Source organism: Ostrinia nubilalis, chromosome 17 (genome assembly GCF_963855985.1).
Source record: "Ostrinia nubilalis chromosome 17, ilOstNubi1.1, whole genome shotgun sequence".
NCBI lineage: Eukaryota > Metazoa > Arthropoda > Insecta > Lepidoptera > Crambidae > Ostrinia > Ostrinia nubilalis.
This window is the reverse complement of record NC_087104.1, coordinates 13,474,283-13,488,482: the sequence shown is the minus strand read 5'-3', so window position 1 is coordinate 13,488,482 and position 14,200 is coordinate 13,474,283. Positions and strand designations below refer to the sequence as shown.

The 14,200-nt window shown below is 38.2% G+C and overlaps 2 protein-coding genes across 3 annotated transcripts; both read left to right on the top strand.

Moving 5' to 3' along the window:
- Window positions 1-2,284: 2,284 nt before the first annotated feature.
- On the top strand, window positions 2,285-4,722 carry LOC135080134 (juvenile hormone esterase-like). Its single transcript, XM_063974819.1, has 3 exons — window positions 2,285-2,506; window positions 3,052-4,337; window positions 4,418-4,722. Exons 1-3 carry the CDS (start codon window positions 2,330-2,332, stop codon window positions 4,599-4,601), a joined length of 1,647 nt encoding a protein of 548 aa, XP_063830889.1. The 5' UTR covers window positions 2,285-2,329; the 3' UTR covers window positions 4,602-4,722.
- Window positions 4,723-5,495: 773 nt separating this feature from the next.
- LOC135080121 (uncharacterized) lies at window positions 5,496-11,514 on the top strand. Of its 2 annotated transcripts, none has more exons than XM_063974809.1 (7): window positions 5,496-5,643; window positions 5,777-5,852; window positions 6,509-6,736; window positions 7,157-7,307; window positions 7,996-8,072; window positions 9,785-9,870; window positions 10,590-11,514. In XM_063974809.1, the coding sequence occupies exons 1-7, from the start codon at window positions 5,593-5,595 to the stop codon at window positions 11,487-11,489; spliced, it is 1,569 nt and encodes a 522-aa protein (XP_063830879.1). In that variant the 5' UTR covers window positions 5,496-5,592; the 3' UTR covers window positions 11,490-11,514. The 2 variants fall into 2 exon arrangements, with proteins under 2 accessions (XP_063830879.1, XP_063830877.1); XM_063974807.1 differs by having other exon boundaries at window positions 5,777-5,912.
- Window positions 11,515-14,200: the final 2,686 nt, after the last annotated feature.

Here is a 14,200-nt window from a genome sequence, read left to right as displayed (position 1 = left end):
GTTATGCACTTTCATAATAAAATTACACCTTGAAAGTGATGAAATTTATACTTTTTAAGACAAATACAACGTGTATGTCGACGCTTTATGATATTTCTTATTGAAAATCTACTAACAACAAAATAAAATTGATGAAAAGAGTTTTAGTTTTTTTTTTAGTTCTTATGAAGAGTCGCATCTCGAAAATTAAGCCGCCCGCCAAGGGAAAAGTCGGCAGTTCGATTCCCACCTTAGGCAATACGATTTTTTCAAGTTGTTTAGAAAAATAAGTACTATTACTAATATTGTAAATAGACAATTTTACTCAAAGAAAACATTCGTTTAAAAAAGAAAGCGAAGTGCATTCAAAGATTTCCGAAAACTCGCTTGCCACACCCGGGAATCGAACCGACTAAAATCTGTTAAAAATTATACCCTGTACTTTTATTGCATCGATCGTCAATCCCTAATTTTAAGTGACCCCTATGATAACAAATTTCCTGTTATGTGTTACCATAGGGGTCACTTAAATAGGGATTGATGGTGAAAACAATGCCCGTTTTCTTTCTTTTATTTTTAAGTGGAGCCTTCCGATCGCCCTACTTCCATTGTGCTTAAACAGTTGGAAGGAAAACCGGCTATGCTTACAACATGTCACAGAAAAAATACTAAGCAGTTGTATTCTATACATATAAATACTGTGCCAATAAAAGATTTTTCTTTTTTTCCTTCATACAGATATTATAACTAACTTTTGCTCACGGATTCGCCCGCGTGAAATTAAGTTTGTCACAGATCATTATAAATTTCAGCCTGTATACCTACTCAAACCTCAAATCTACAGTTTATTAGCCACATTCAGTCTCAAGAACGAATCCGGCTGACCTGTGGCGGGTACACTGGGTCCATTGGCATAGCGGATGAATGTCCTTAATTTTACATTTATACAGGGTGACATTGCAAACAGTTGCCAAATTTTTAGGAGCGGCTCAGAATCAGTAACTTACAGTATAAATATATTTATTTCTCATTATGGTTATAAATAGCTTACAAGAGAAAAACAATTGTTTTACATTTAAAAAAAAACAATCGATTTACTTAGGGACGTAAAGAATCCGCTGCGTGCGGGCGGTTTCAAAATTGGCACACGTGGATAAAATCATGTTCATAAAAAAATACGTGCCCCTAACATTAGTATCTAGCTCATGAATATTATCTAAGGTGAAAAAGACTATAGTACTATGAACTACCATCTTCAAATTGGTAGCCAAATATCCTGGGACAGGCATCAGACCATTCTGGGGGGGAATGTGCTCGACAGATTACCTACAAAGTTTTCTCGAACCTATACAACTTCGTAAAATGGTAAAATGATGCATTGTTTAGCTTGACATAATACGACAGTATGTAAATTAAGTATTTATAAGCGAAAAGTAGGGAAAAAAACACCGCAAGAAACGCGGTAATAACCTAATGATCTTCAAGCGCGTCGTTCCCGTCATAGTTATTTCAAACTCATTCATATTGCTTTTTTCTGTTTGGGTGCCGGTGTTTTGTTTCAGTTCAGTTTCAATGTTTTAGTAAAATACATTTAATTAGGTAAGTACAAAATACACATCTGCATCACCATCACGTTTAATATGAAAAGAATTCGACAATCCAGTAAGTATTAGTACCTAGGCATTTTTTTAAATAATAAGCCCCTCGTGGTAAGCTAAATAATAATATTATGCTTGTGTTACGAGTGGGCTCACCGCAATATAATCGAGCGGGCGCTGGGATTCGAACCCGCGTTCTTCGGATCTCGAGTCGGCCATCCAGTCCGATTCCTTCACCGTTCGGCTATCGTATTCGTAGCTTATGCAATAAGTAGGCAAAATTGCTCCCACACAAACGATAACAACATACTGTTAAAAGCAACCCGTGAATTTAACAAATACTAGGTATCCAGTAAAAAAAACACTTTCTAAGAGCCGGTTAGAAAAAATTGTATGTGCCGATTTCAGAGGCCAGCCGTGGTCAGCGGGTGGTGCTGTGGTCTCTGTGACGCGGAATGTCAGGTCACCCCAAACCATCTAGCGAGCGAGGGCAAAACCCTTATTTTGCCTCTGATTAGAGGGTATCATACCTACCTCTGCAATGGAGACTCACTGGTGAATGCTCGATGTGTATGACTAGTGAACGATCAAGCTGTAGATCCTGGCTACACAGAAGTTGCAGCGGTGGGAACGAGAGGTGGGAATAGTCCCGTTAGTGAACAATCAACATGGAAATCATTGGGGGATGCCTATGTTCAGCAGTGGACGTCCTGTGGCTGAAATGATGATGATGTTCGCTTTCAGAAGCCGGCATGCGTGCTCGCAGCAAGTGGGTGGTGCTGTGGGCGCTGTGGGCGGCGCGGCTGGTGCGGCAGCCGACGCCGCCGGTGCGCGTGAGCGGCGGCTGGCTGCGCGGCTCCGTCTCTCCTGACGGCTCGCACGCGCGTTATCTCGCCATTCCCTACGCCACTGTACAACAACGATTTCAGGTAACAGTCTTTTAACACCTTATAAATGCATAAGATGGCACGTTTAACTTGATGTGCCGTTTCTATACCATACATAAGGGTAACGCGTTCATGCCATCTTCAGCAAAATGTCCTTAGTGAAAAGGGATGCGCTGGCTGCAGCCCACTACCAATCGATCAATATAGAAAGCACTAGCTTTCCGCCCGCGGCTTCGCCCGCGTGGAATTTTGTCTGTCACAGAAAAACTTTATCGCGCGCGTCCCTGTTTCAAAAACCGGGATAAAAACTATCCTATGTTCTTTCCCGGGACTCAAACTATCTCTATGCCAAATTTCATCAAAATCGGTTGCGAGGTTTAAGCGGGAAAGCGTAACAGACAGACAGACAGACAGACAGACAGACAGACAGAGTTACTTTCGCATTTATAATATTATAGTTGGGATTGGGGGAGGCCTATGTTCCGCAGTGGACGTGGCTGAAATGATGATGATGATGAAAAAGGTGATGAACTTTCTGGTCAGGTTCCTCTAGCTACCTTTGGATGAGCCTTACGTTAATATTGCAGGCACCTGGCCCTGAACCAAAATGGAATGGAATATTTGAAGCGATCGACGACCACATACGCTGCACACAATCATGGTCTCTTGGGTCAAACTTTACTTCTGGCCAAGAAGACTGTTTGATACTCAACGTTTACACACCTCTTAATGTGGATGTGGAGAAACCATTACCGGTGATGGTGTTTATTCATGGAGGAGCATATCTTCGACGGTCGTCGTCACGTTTCATGTATGGTCCAGACTACTTTATTAACAAAGGAGTCGTGCTAGTCACTTTGAATTATAGATTAGGTGTTCTTGGATTCTTGTGCTTGGGTATCAAAGAAGCCCCAGGAAACGTGGGCATGAAAGACCAAGTTGCAGCGTTGAAGTGGGTACAAAGGAACATCAGGGCGTTCGGCGGTGACCCTGATAATGTAACCATTTTTGGCGAGAGTGCTGGAGGAGCTTCTGTCACTTTGCACGTCCTTTCGCCAATGTCCAAGGGCCTCTTTCATAAGGCTATCGTGCAAAGTGGCTCCTCTCTTTCAGAGTGGTCGTTCCAGTACGAGCATGTACGCATGGCAAGCTTATTTGCCAAAGAAATGGGCCTTGATAGCAAAGATCCCTATGAAATATTCAAGTTTTTTACAAACAAAACACTTTCTGAATTGGTTGTGACAATGGTGCCAAGAATGGAAGGTACATTAAGAGTCATATCGGCAATCATATTCTCGCCATGCGCTGAACAAATCATAGAAGGAGTAGAACCGTTTTTAACAGATTTGCCTTACAATATATTAATTGAAGGAAAATACAACAAGGTGCCAATGATGGTAGGAAGTAACACGGAGGAAGGTCTTTTATTTGCAGGCTCAGATGATTCTGAAATGCTTAAAAAGGTTGACTTCGAAAAGGCGCTTCCAAAAGACCTATCTTTCCCATCAAAAGAGGTGCGGGAAGCTATAGTCACAAAGTTGAAAAAAATATATGGGGGGAAAAATTATGTATCAACAGATTCATTAATGTATCAAATATCCAAATATTATGGAGAACCATTTTTCAACTACCCTTTAATTGAAGAAACAAATGTGATAATGCAAACAAGCAGCAGGCCAATATGGCACTATTTATTTGGTTATGACGGTAGAAGAAACATAGCAAAACTGAGTGCTGGTTTGCAAAGAATGACTGGGGCAACGCATGGTGATGAGTTATTTTATTTATTCAGTCAAGAAATTGTTCCTAATTTGTTTGAAACAAACATGATAGAGAAAATGACTGCAATGTGGACAAATTTCGCAAAATATGGGTAAGTAGGTATTAGGTATGATGTAGACAGAAAGTTTATGACAAAAATATGTTCATAATTTCATCATCTTCAAATTCCAGAGATCCAACACCAGTAACCAGCGAGCTTCTACCAGTGAAGTGGCCACCAGTGACTCTGATGGATCAGCGTGCCCTTTACATAGACCGTGATATGAAAACCATTCCTCTGTGGCGTGCAGAATCATTTGTGTTCTGGAGAGAACTTTATGCAAAATATCGGAGAAAGTTACCTACACGAAAATAAATCTTATTTATTATCCACGTGCGTGTGCTAACACGACCGACTATTTTCAAAAGTACACCTAAGTACCTACACTCGGCGTCAAAGAAATCGCGAGAGTAACTTTAAGCCTTTAACGCCCGTTTTCACCAACAATCCCTAATTTTTAAGTGACCCCTATGGTAACAAATAACAGGCATTTTGTTTCCATAGGGGTCACTTAAAAATTAGGGATCGATGGTGAAAACGGGCATAAGCCTCCTAGGCGCAGACCACCGATTTTTAGTTGGCCGATAGTTGGGCCTGATTGTAATTTGTATGAAGAATCGGCTGATACTCAATCGGTGTAATGTGCGCACTTTCATACATCTCCATACTGATTTTGCTGCCCGACTAAACAATAAATCGGTGGTCTGCGCCTAGGCTAAAGATTTTCTTCTGACACGATCATGGTGCTCTACCATTATTGGCGTTATTTGAAAGCCCATTAAATAAACTTTAAGAAAAACACATTTTTTTTATAAACAAATTGATATTATCGATATCGAACTTCATGTCAAAAGCGACATGACGTACATCACTATTTTTACACACACACATGGGGGCGGTTGGCCGAAAATAGAATTTATTAGAAATTGTTAGCAAAATGGCAATCGCCATGGCAACCGCCGAAAACTTTGGCATGTTTTCGGCGAGAACACGTTTGCTGACTTCAAAAGTGACGTTTTCCCATATTTTTTTTATGTAATAGCACTTACCGCTAAAAGGACGCCATTTTTCTTACTAGCGCTAACAATGCTATTTTCGCCCAAACGCCCTTAATTTCGTTTGACACTTTGATTGACAGTTTTGACAGCTTGGTTTTGTTGTTGTTGTGTTTGTCAGAGATACGGATACGTGGAGTTTGTGTTGTTGCTCCAAGCTACACGTACAACACACAGATAGCGACATTTTAATTCTGTCTTCGGATTCAATCGTGTATTATCTTTGTGAGTGTCTCGATAATTTAATTTAAATGGATGAATTTCAATTTGATGAGATGGAGGTTGATACCAAGTTAGCAGAGGTAAGCAATACCTATTTATTTATTTTCTCATAGAAATATTATTATATGATATGTAAAAGGTTAAATTATTTGACTCTAATGCATTCATTATCTATTATTATTACCTAACACAGTTGTGATGTTTATATTTCAGTCCTATTTTGAGAAGAATAACTATCAGTTTCCAATGAACCAAGAGTCTGGTAAAAAATCTAACAAGGATGGATATGGTAATACTATTTTTTATGATGTTAACTGCTGTTTTGAGTTAGGAGAGTCACCATTATCGGGTAAGGTTCTCGAAATCTATTGCAACTTGTAATTTGTAAGTGTGATGTGTATGAACCATAGTGTGAACATGCCTGTAATCTGAGGATATTTAATAATTTCCTGCATAATATGGTAAAATGAGATTTTGATGATCTAGGCTTTTAATTACAGTAGAATCTCGATTATCCGGACTCATTCTTCACAGTTTCTAATTACCTATATAGGTTCTGAACCCATAAAAATGGAAGGCTCTGTAACACGGTCCGGACTTCGTCTTAGTCCATTGTTAAAAGTACTTAGTTCATTGTTAAAAGTAATGGATTCATCCAATGATCTAAAATTTAGATTTTTAGACTAAACTAAATGATGTATTGAATACTCTTTCTATTGTAAAAACTTAATTTATTATTGTTTGATTTTACTTTGAAATCGATTATCCGGAACACCCCTGGTTTTAATTGATCCGGATAATCGGGATTCTACTGTAATAGCATTTCTCCTTCAATACAATTCATACTTAAGTACCCATTATATTTTCAAAATCAATAATGTTTACTTTGTATTTGGGTACTTCAATACATGATATCTACTACTTATCTATAATTTAATCTTTTAGGTAGAGAGACAAATTTATACGAGTACTTGGATCAACTCAATGAAAAATTCAAAAGACTGGCAACAGAGGTAACAAAACATGCCGAAACTTTTTGTCAGATGGAGTACTTAATACGTAAAATTCCAGTGAATGAAGTACGAGACTATGACATAAGACTTATTGTGCAAAATTTTACATGCGACAGTTCAAAACAAACCAACCAATTTAGCGATTTCTTTCTTAACTATGGTAAGTTAACCGCTTCCTTGTTTTAGTAAAATGTTGTACCCTGTTTGTATAATATATTATTGTATTAAACAAACAGTTACAGTTCTTTTGATATGAAGGTACTTATTTTCGTTGACGAGTGAAAACCTCGTAAGTCGAATTTTTACAAAAACACTTTTTAATTTAAAGTAAGAAAACCTCTCAACACACATTTCCAGCTTACCTATATTCGAATGGAATGATTGTAGTGCCACCTATTGTGTTCAATTAAAACCTCGTAAAAATATTCAAGAAAATATTTTTGTCTCTCCTGAAAATTTTTGTTTTCGGTACTTTTTCGTTCGGTACGGAACGAGGTTTTCACTCGTCAACGATGTTATGTGGAAAGTTTTCAGACATCTTAGATGTGGATACTAAATCTTGTATTACTGTATTTTGTAGACTACTTAACGATGGGTGAGAACACACCACTCGCGAAGCTTGGCTCCATAATGCAGCTGATGGGGAGGGGGGTGCGAGATATAGAAATTGTATGCACCAAAAATACCGCAGCCGTCTGTAACTTGTTCAAAGAGTTGTGTCACAGCGTTGGGTGAGTTATTGTACAGTAAACAGCTTCTTTTTTGTACCAGAAAATGCATAAAATTGCATATCCACTAGAGCGTATTATGCCTCTCCACTAGAAGGCCATACCTTCATTTTATCTAGATATACACTCGACGTCAAAAAAATTTCAAATGGCAATAATATTAGTGGAGCACCATGTTTGTATTAGAGGACAATCTTCAAAATTATTGTGGCGGAAGGTGCGATTTTTTGACGCCCGAGTGTAGTTAAAATACTTAGTTTCTAATCGACCACCACTAGTACGGAATGTTTGAGAGTCTATTGTGAGATAGTGGTTTCCTGTCAGCAACTAAAACTACTTCAGAGATTAAGGCCAAATTGAAAAGGTTATCAATAATAGTGCTATCATTATTTGCCAGTTTGTGTTACAGTTTTTAGAACAATATTTCTTTTAATTAATGGTTATTATTCCACCATGTGTAACTCACATTAATACAACAATTCTGCTGAGCCTATATGTTATTCTGGGTTATAAACAATAATACTGTAAAGTTTCATCAAAACCCGTTCAGTAGTTTTTGCGTGAAAGAGTAACAAACATCCATCCAGACATCCAAACTTTCGCATTTATAATATTAGTAGGATTGAATCTTGTCTGTTTATGATTTATATTTTATTGTAATACTTACAAAAATTATGTTAATTATTTACAGATTCGATAATATTTCTACAGTCTTTGTGGAGTCCGTTGATGAACTAGAGACCAAAAAAATCCCAATGAATATTTTATGTAAGTTATATGTTAATTTGTTTTTCGTTCGGTCCAAGATAAATGGGAGGAACAAAATTTATGAAATATTTATACTAAGGGTGGATTCGACCAAACAAGAGTAAATATTAATCTTAGTATAAATCCTCAGTTTTGATGGGGCGCCATGCTCAGAGGTTACCTGCGTGATCGAATCAGAAATGAGGAGAGCCGCAAGAAAACCAAAGTATCCGCCATAACCCGCAGGATTGCCAAACATAAGTGGCTGTGGGCGGGGCACATAGCTCGTAGACCTAATGACCGCTGGGGCAGAAAAACTTATAATATACCTAATTCGTTAATTTGCCACAAAAAAGCTCATAATGAGGATCATTTCGATTTTTAGCTGTGAATGCAGATTTATAGGTCTAAGAAATCCTTAATACACAGTCCAAAAATTTTTGTTCTACGACAAAAATTGACGAAGTTATGGCCAAATTACTAAAAAAGTTCACTGACCGCCCGGCGCGGGGACGATGACGTCACTATATCCGATCCGAACGCTGCCGGCGTACTGCGTGGATAGAAAATATTCTTTTTTCTAGCCAAACTATCAGTTTTAGAGAAAAACTTGTAATGACATTTATTCATCAGAATAAAGTAAGCTATCGATAGGTAATTTTTAAAAATAGAAATTGTGAAAAATAACGCAAAAAATCCATACGCTCATACGATTCAATGGAACGCAGAGACGCGATTGGGGTCTCCGCGGTGGTATATTTGGCGATTTATTCAAATAAAGTGTTCATAAGTGTTGTTAGAGTCATATCTTCTTCCAAGTAAAATATAAAAATGTAAGTATTAATTTATTTACTTCTAACAATAAGGTATAGCTGAGGCAGATACACTCTGCCTAGGCTACAAGACATTGCTATGAAGATCATTTGGATGTACACGCAATACCTACCTGTTATTTAGTTTTTCTGAGTTAAACCTACCTATCTATTCGCCGTTCCCATGGGCGGGCCAGCTGCTGCAGGAAAGGACAGCTGCTCCCTCCTGGAAATCTATTTAATCTTAGCCTAGAAGCTGGGTATGACTTGACCCCTCCCCCCAGGCCATAAGCATAAGCTGGGTATGACTCCCCCTCGGCCAGAAGCTGGGTATTACATACCCCCCCCAGGCCCGAAACTGGGTATGACTTGACCCCTCCCCCTCCCCCCAGGCCAGAAGCTGGGTAAGGCTTGCCCCTCCCCCCAGGCCAGAAACTGGGTATGACTTAACCCCCCCCCCCCCCCCCCCTCCCCCCAGGCCAGAAGCTGGGTAAGGCTAGCCCCTCCCCCAAGCCCATAGAAACTGGTTATGACTTGAAAATGTGGTTTTTGGACATAGCGATACTTATTTTTCACAATTTTTATTTTTAAAAATTACTGGTCGATAGGTTACTTTATTTTGATGAATAAATGTTATTAAAAGTTTTTTTCTAAAACTGATAGTATAGCTGGAAAAAAAATTTTCCATCCCAATAGTATGCCGGCTGCGCTCGATTCGGATATAGTGACGTCACGCGGCCCTGCGTACGTTGACTTTTAGCGGCAAAAACGGCCTATGTTTATTACTATCTTCGTAAGTAATGGTCCGATTTGGATAATTCAAAAAGATATATCTTTCTTATGTCTTAAAGATTAACGTAGATACTAGTTTTATTGAATTTTCTACAACAGTACTGATCCTCATTCTGGTTGTTGTTTCAGCTGTGACCACGGGATGTATAGGAGTGGTGACCGAGGGTTGCGACATAGATTCCGCCATCGATACGTTCTTGAAGACTACCACTAGGGTAAAGCATATTATTGTTTTTTCTATACAGGGTGTCCCAAAAAGTAGTGTCAAGCCGAAGCCCAGAGGTATCATTAGGGCTATCCAAATCACCCCCTTGTATGTTCCGCGATTTTTGATAGTTTTCGAGTTACGATTGTTTTAAATTTCTGTGATTAGGCACTTTTTTGGTCACTGAGGCGCGAATAGTCAAGTTACATGCCTGTTTTTTTATTGTTATTAGATGAAAACTAAGCCTAGCTGATTCAGAAGTATTTACGTCCATAAAACTAATGTAAACTAAAAACCTGTATGTTGTAAAAAAAACATAACTCGAAATCTATCAAAAGTCACGGTGATTCGGGTAGCCCTAGTGATGCTCTACCTCTGGGCTTCGGCTTGACACTACTTTTTAGGACACCCTGTATAAGATTCCGCGATAACCTCTTGATAAAGTAGCATAGTCATCTTGACTAATTTTTAATGCGTATGGATTTCCTTATTGAAATTGAATCTTACTTTCTCTACATGGACAAATCTCTACAGATAAAGTATTATTTAAAAACATATTGCCAATATTAAGCGTTATGTTTGGAGTTCTACCCTAGAGCATGCTCAGCACACATGCTGAGTTATGCGACTACAACAACTAACTGTGCAATTTGATAATCCATTTAAACAATTTTTCTTTATTATTTCTGATGCGGGCTGTATGACAATGTGGTATTTGTGTTATTCCAGTATCCATGGAAACTCAGCCGCGTTCTGGTGCAAGAGAGCGTATACGAAGGCTTCAAGAAAGCCTTCTCTTGGAAGGCCAGTCTCAAAGCAGACGGAGCTGATCAAAGTCTCGCCTCAATAAAGCATCTCTGCGCAAACGCATTCCAGTACGACGACAAGACATTCCTTGTTGATTACGCGGGAAACCCCGAAGCCGTCGGGCCCATGGTCAAAATCGAAGCGTACAGGACTACTAAGGAACTGATATCGCTGGTGAAAAAGCACAGGGTTAAGTACTTGTCGCTGTGGGCTAGCGACATTGCACAAGCCAATGAAATCGCGTACAATGCTCCTTCTTCAGTCGTGTGGATCAACAGCTATGGTACCTTCGACGGCCCGGTGCAGGCTTCGCAAGCTATTTATGCAAACATGATAGACGACGATTATCTCGATGTCTTGGACGATATACCAAATTGTGATGAGGTAATGGATCGGCAAGAGGTGTGGGCGAAGACGCCATTAGAAGATCGCCGCCGAATCGTCCTCGACCTCACGACTGGTTCGGAGTTCCAAATGTTGAGGGACGCATTGCAAAGTTATGAAGGCGATAATTTCGTGCACGTCGACAAAGAGCGCATGTGCGTTGGTTTGACAGAGCCACTAGAATTCATATTAGTAGACGCAACTTTTAAAAGTGTAGGTGTTTGGAATTTTGCTAGGATGTTATTGTGCGGGTCTGCATTGATATTGACAAGACGTCTTGAAGTCCCCTTTCATGATTACTTTGAAAGACTAGCGAGAGACAGTCAGAACATACCTGTAATGTATAGTGAATGTTATGTTTCGACGCCTGAAGTTCGTGCTATATTATACAACACAAAAGTCATTTCGACAAACTTTGGTACAATATTTGCAAACTAAAGCAAGAATGCGAATTTTCATTCAATTATAAACACAACACAAAAGTCATGCGCTGTCGTATTTTAAGAGTGGCAATATACAGGGTGTCCCGTAATGTAACGTCAAGCCGGAACTGGGTGTTGAGGCAAGTTGTGCTGGTTATCAGAAAAATATAAAAAAAAATCTATGTGGCATATTTTCAAAATAATGGACATTTAAAAAAAATCAAAAATTTCTACTCCAGGTGACGGTGTTTTTACTCGTGTTGCCACAAATCTTCACTTTTTCCAATTTTTTTTTTTGTTATGTAACCCTGAATAGTGCTTCTCTAAATTGTTATCAAAATTACAAAACCAGCTGCTCCAGCTTGGATAAAAAAAATACATTATTCCCAAAAAAAATTTCAAAATAAAAATTTTGTCTAATTTAAACTGACTGTACTGAAAAAAAAAAGTACTACGCAAGTGTGGCATGAGACGTCATAATTTGGCGCATTTAGTAAGGATTCCAAAATGGTATAACACTTGGTAAATTCTTGCTGTAATTGTCGACAATTTTTGTTTTTTTGGAAATAATCCCGTTTTTAACTTTATCTACCTTGGTTAAAAATTATTATTCTAATGTGCCCAAAATTCAAGTTTCTGTGACTGACTACCGTACAGTCAGTCACAGAAACTTTTGTCACCATGACAGTAATTAGTAGTTGACATACTGTGACAAAAGTCACCCGTGCGTGCGCGCCGTTACTACCTGCTCTGCCTGCACTTGTACTTGGTAACAGGGATAATAAGGATATGAAGTTTCGGTTATGAATACGGTTACGGATATTACAATAATATTATACCGGTTTCGGTTACGGTCACGGATATGAAATCATTTCAGATTATCCGAAACTTTCGGATAATTTCGGTTACGGAATTATTAGAATTTCAAAAATGTAGGTATAATTCAAATAGCAAGATGCTGCGTGACCCACATAGCTACTTTATGTACCAACTAAGAGGACACCTATGTATGATAAAGGTTAGCTGGCATATTAGATGGTGCCAGGGAATGCCAGACAAGTTGGTAACAAATATTAAGATTTAAGGTACAATTCCAAGACGGGCCGCAGACCGCAAACTGCAAAACTCTATGAAATCGGCAGCGCGGCATTGCTGCTGCGGCGTGTATACTGCAGATTTCATAGACTTTTGCAGTTTGGAATAATTGTACCCTTAGACTCCGCCTTTATCCGAAACTATCCGTAACTTTTGAATCAGTTTCGGTTACGGTTATGGATATTTTTTTATTTCGGATATCCGATAGTTTCGGTTACGGTTACGGATATCCATAACATCCCTGCTTGGTAAGATGGCCCGCTTCGTCCCGCTCATACCTTTTAAAATGGCTTCTCCACCTCATTTAAGCCAGAAATTTGAATTTTGGGCACATTAGAATAATAATTTTTAACCAAGGTAGATAAAGTTAAAAACGGGATTATTTCCAAAAAACCAAAAATTGTCGACAATTACAGCAAGAATTTACCAAGTATTATACCATTTTGGAATCTTTACTAAATGCGCCAAATTATGACGTCACTTGCCACACTCGCGTAGTACAATTTTTTTTCAGTACAGTCAGATTAAACTAGGCAAAATTTTTATTTTAAAAATTTTTTTGGGATTAATGTATTTTTTTCATCCAAGTTGGAGCAGCTGGTTTTGTAATTTTGATAACAATTTAGAGAAGCATTATTCAGGGTTACATAACAAAAAAAAAATTTGGAAAAAGTGAAGATTTGTGGCAACACGAGTAAAAAGACCGTCACCTGGAGTAAAAATTTTAGATTTTTTTTAAATGCCCATTATTTTGAAAATATGCCACATAGATTTTTTTTTATATTTTTCTGATAACCAGCATAACTTGCCTCAACACCCAGTTCCGGCTTGACGTTACATTACGGGACACCCTGTATATTATAATTAATAGATTTTTTAACGAATCGCGTTTCCTACTTTAAGTAATAAAGCGTTTCACTATATTTTTTATACCTTACTAGCTGACCCGGCGAACTTCGTACCGCCTTAGCGTAGAGATTTTCTTTATATTTTTTTCCGTAAAAACCTTGTACAGAGTATTAGAAAACTACAAAAAAAAATCAGCCAAATCGGTCAAGCCGTTTTCATGTTATGTCGTGACAACGGAAAACGGGTTTCATTTTTATATATATAGATTAAGTTTAAGAGTTATTGTAAACAAACAGATTTACATCATGTTATCAACCAAATGTTAGATAGTGCCATATGTTTTTGATACAAATATACCATTCCATTTTTAATCTTATTTTATTATAAATATTATATTATATTAAGAAATCAAACAGATTTATTTATAGGTAATCAAAGGAAACTGAAATAATAATTTAACTGGAGTCCTTTGATCACCCAGGTCATCTTGTCCATTGGATATGAAAGGACACCAAATTGTCGCTTGGAGTGAACTTTGATCACCTGGGTGATCAAAGCCAGGTAATCAAAGTGGAATAGACAAATAGACAGATAATATTAATAATAAATCAAACAGCATTTCTCATAGATGACCACAACTTCTGCACTAAGCTCTCAGGCCTGCATCGCAGTAGTTGTATTGAGTGTTAGTGCTTCAAATCAAATTACGTTTATCTACTACAGTTCCGATTCTTTAACAGGTGACTAGAAGAATTTATATGATAATGATGAAGTTTTCTTATT

Bases quoted from the DNA above. Each gene is read 5' to 3' on its own strand.
- LOC135080134 (XM_063974819.1), top strand. From the start codon at position 2,330: ATGCGTGCTCGCAGCAAGTGGGTGGTGCTGTGGGCGCTGTGGGCGGCG. The intron at 2,507-3,051 runs GTAACAGTCTTT...TTAATATTGCAG, and splicing joins CTGTACAACAACGATTTCAG to GCACCTGGCCCTGAACCAAA. The intron at 4,338-4,417 runs GTAAGTAGGTAT...TTCAAATTCCAG, and splicing joins ACAAATTTCGCAAAATATGG to AGATCCAACACCAGTAACCA.
- LOC135080121 (XM_063974807.1), top strand. From the start codon at position 5,593: ATGGATGAATTTCAATTTGATGAGATGGAGGTTGATACCAAGTTAGCA. The intron at 5,913-6,508 runs GTAAGGTTCTCG...TTAATCTTTTAG, and splicing joins AGGAGAGTCACCATTATCGG to GTAGAGAGACAAATTTATAC. The intron at 6,737-7,156 runs GTAAGTTAACCG...TGTATTTTGTAG, and splicing joins CGATTTCTTTCTTAACTATG to ACTACTTAACGATGGGTGAG.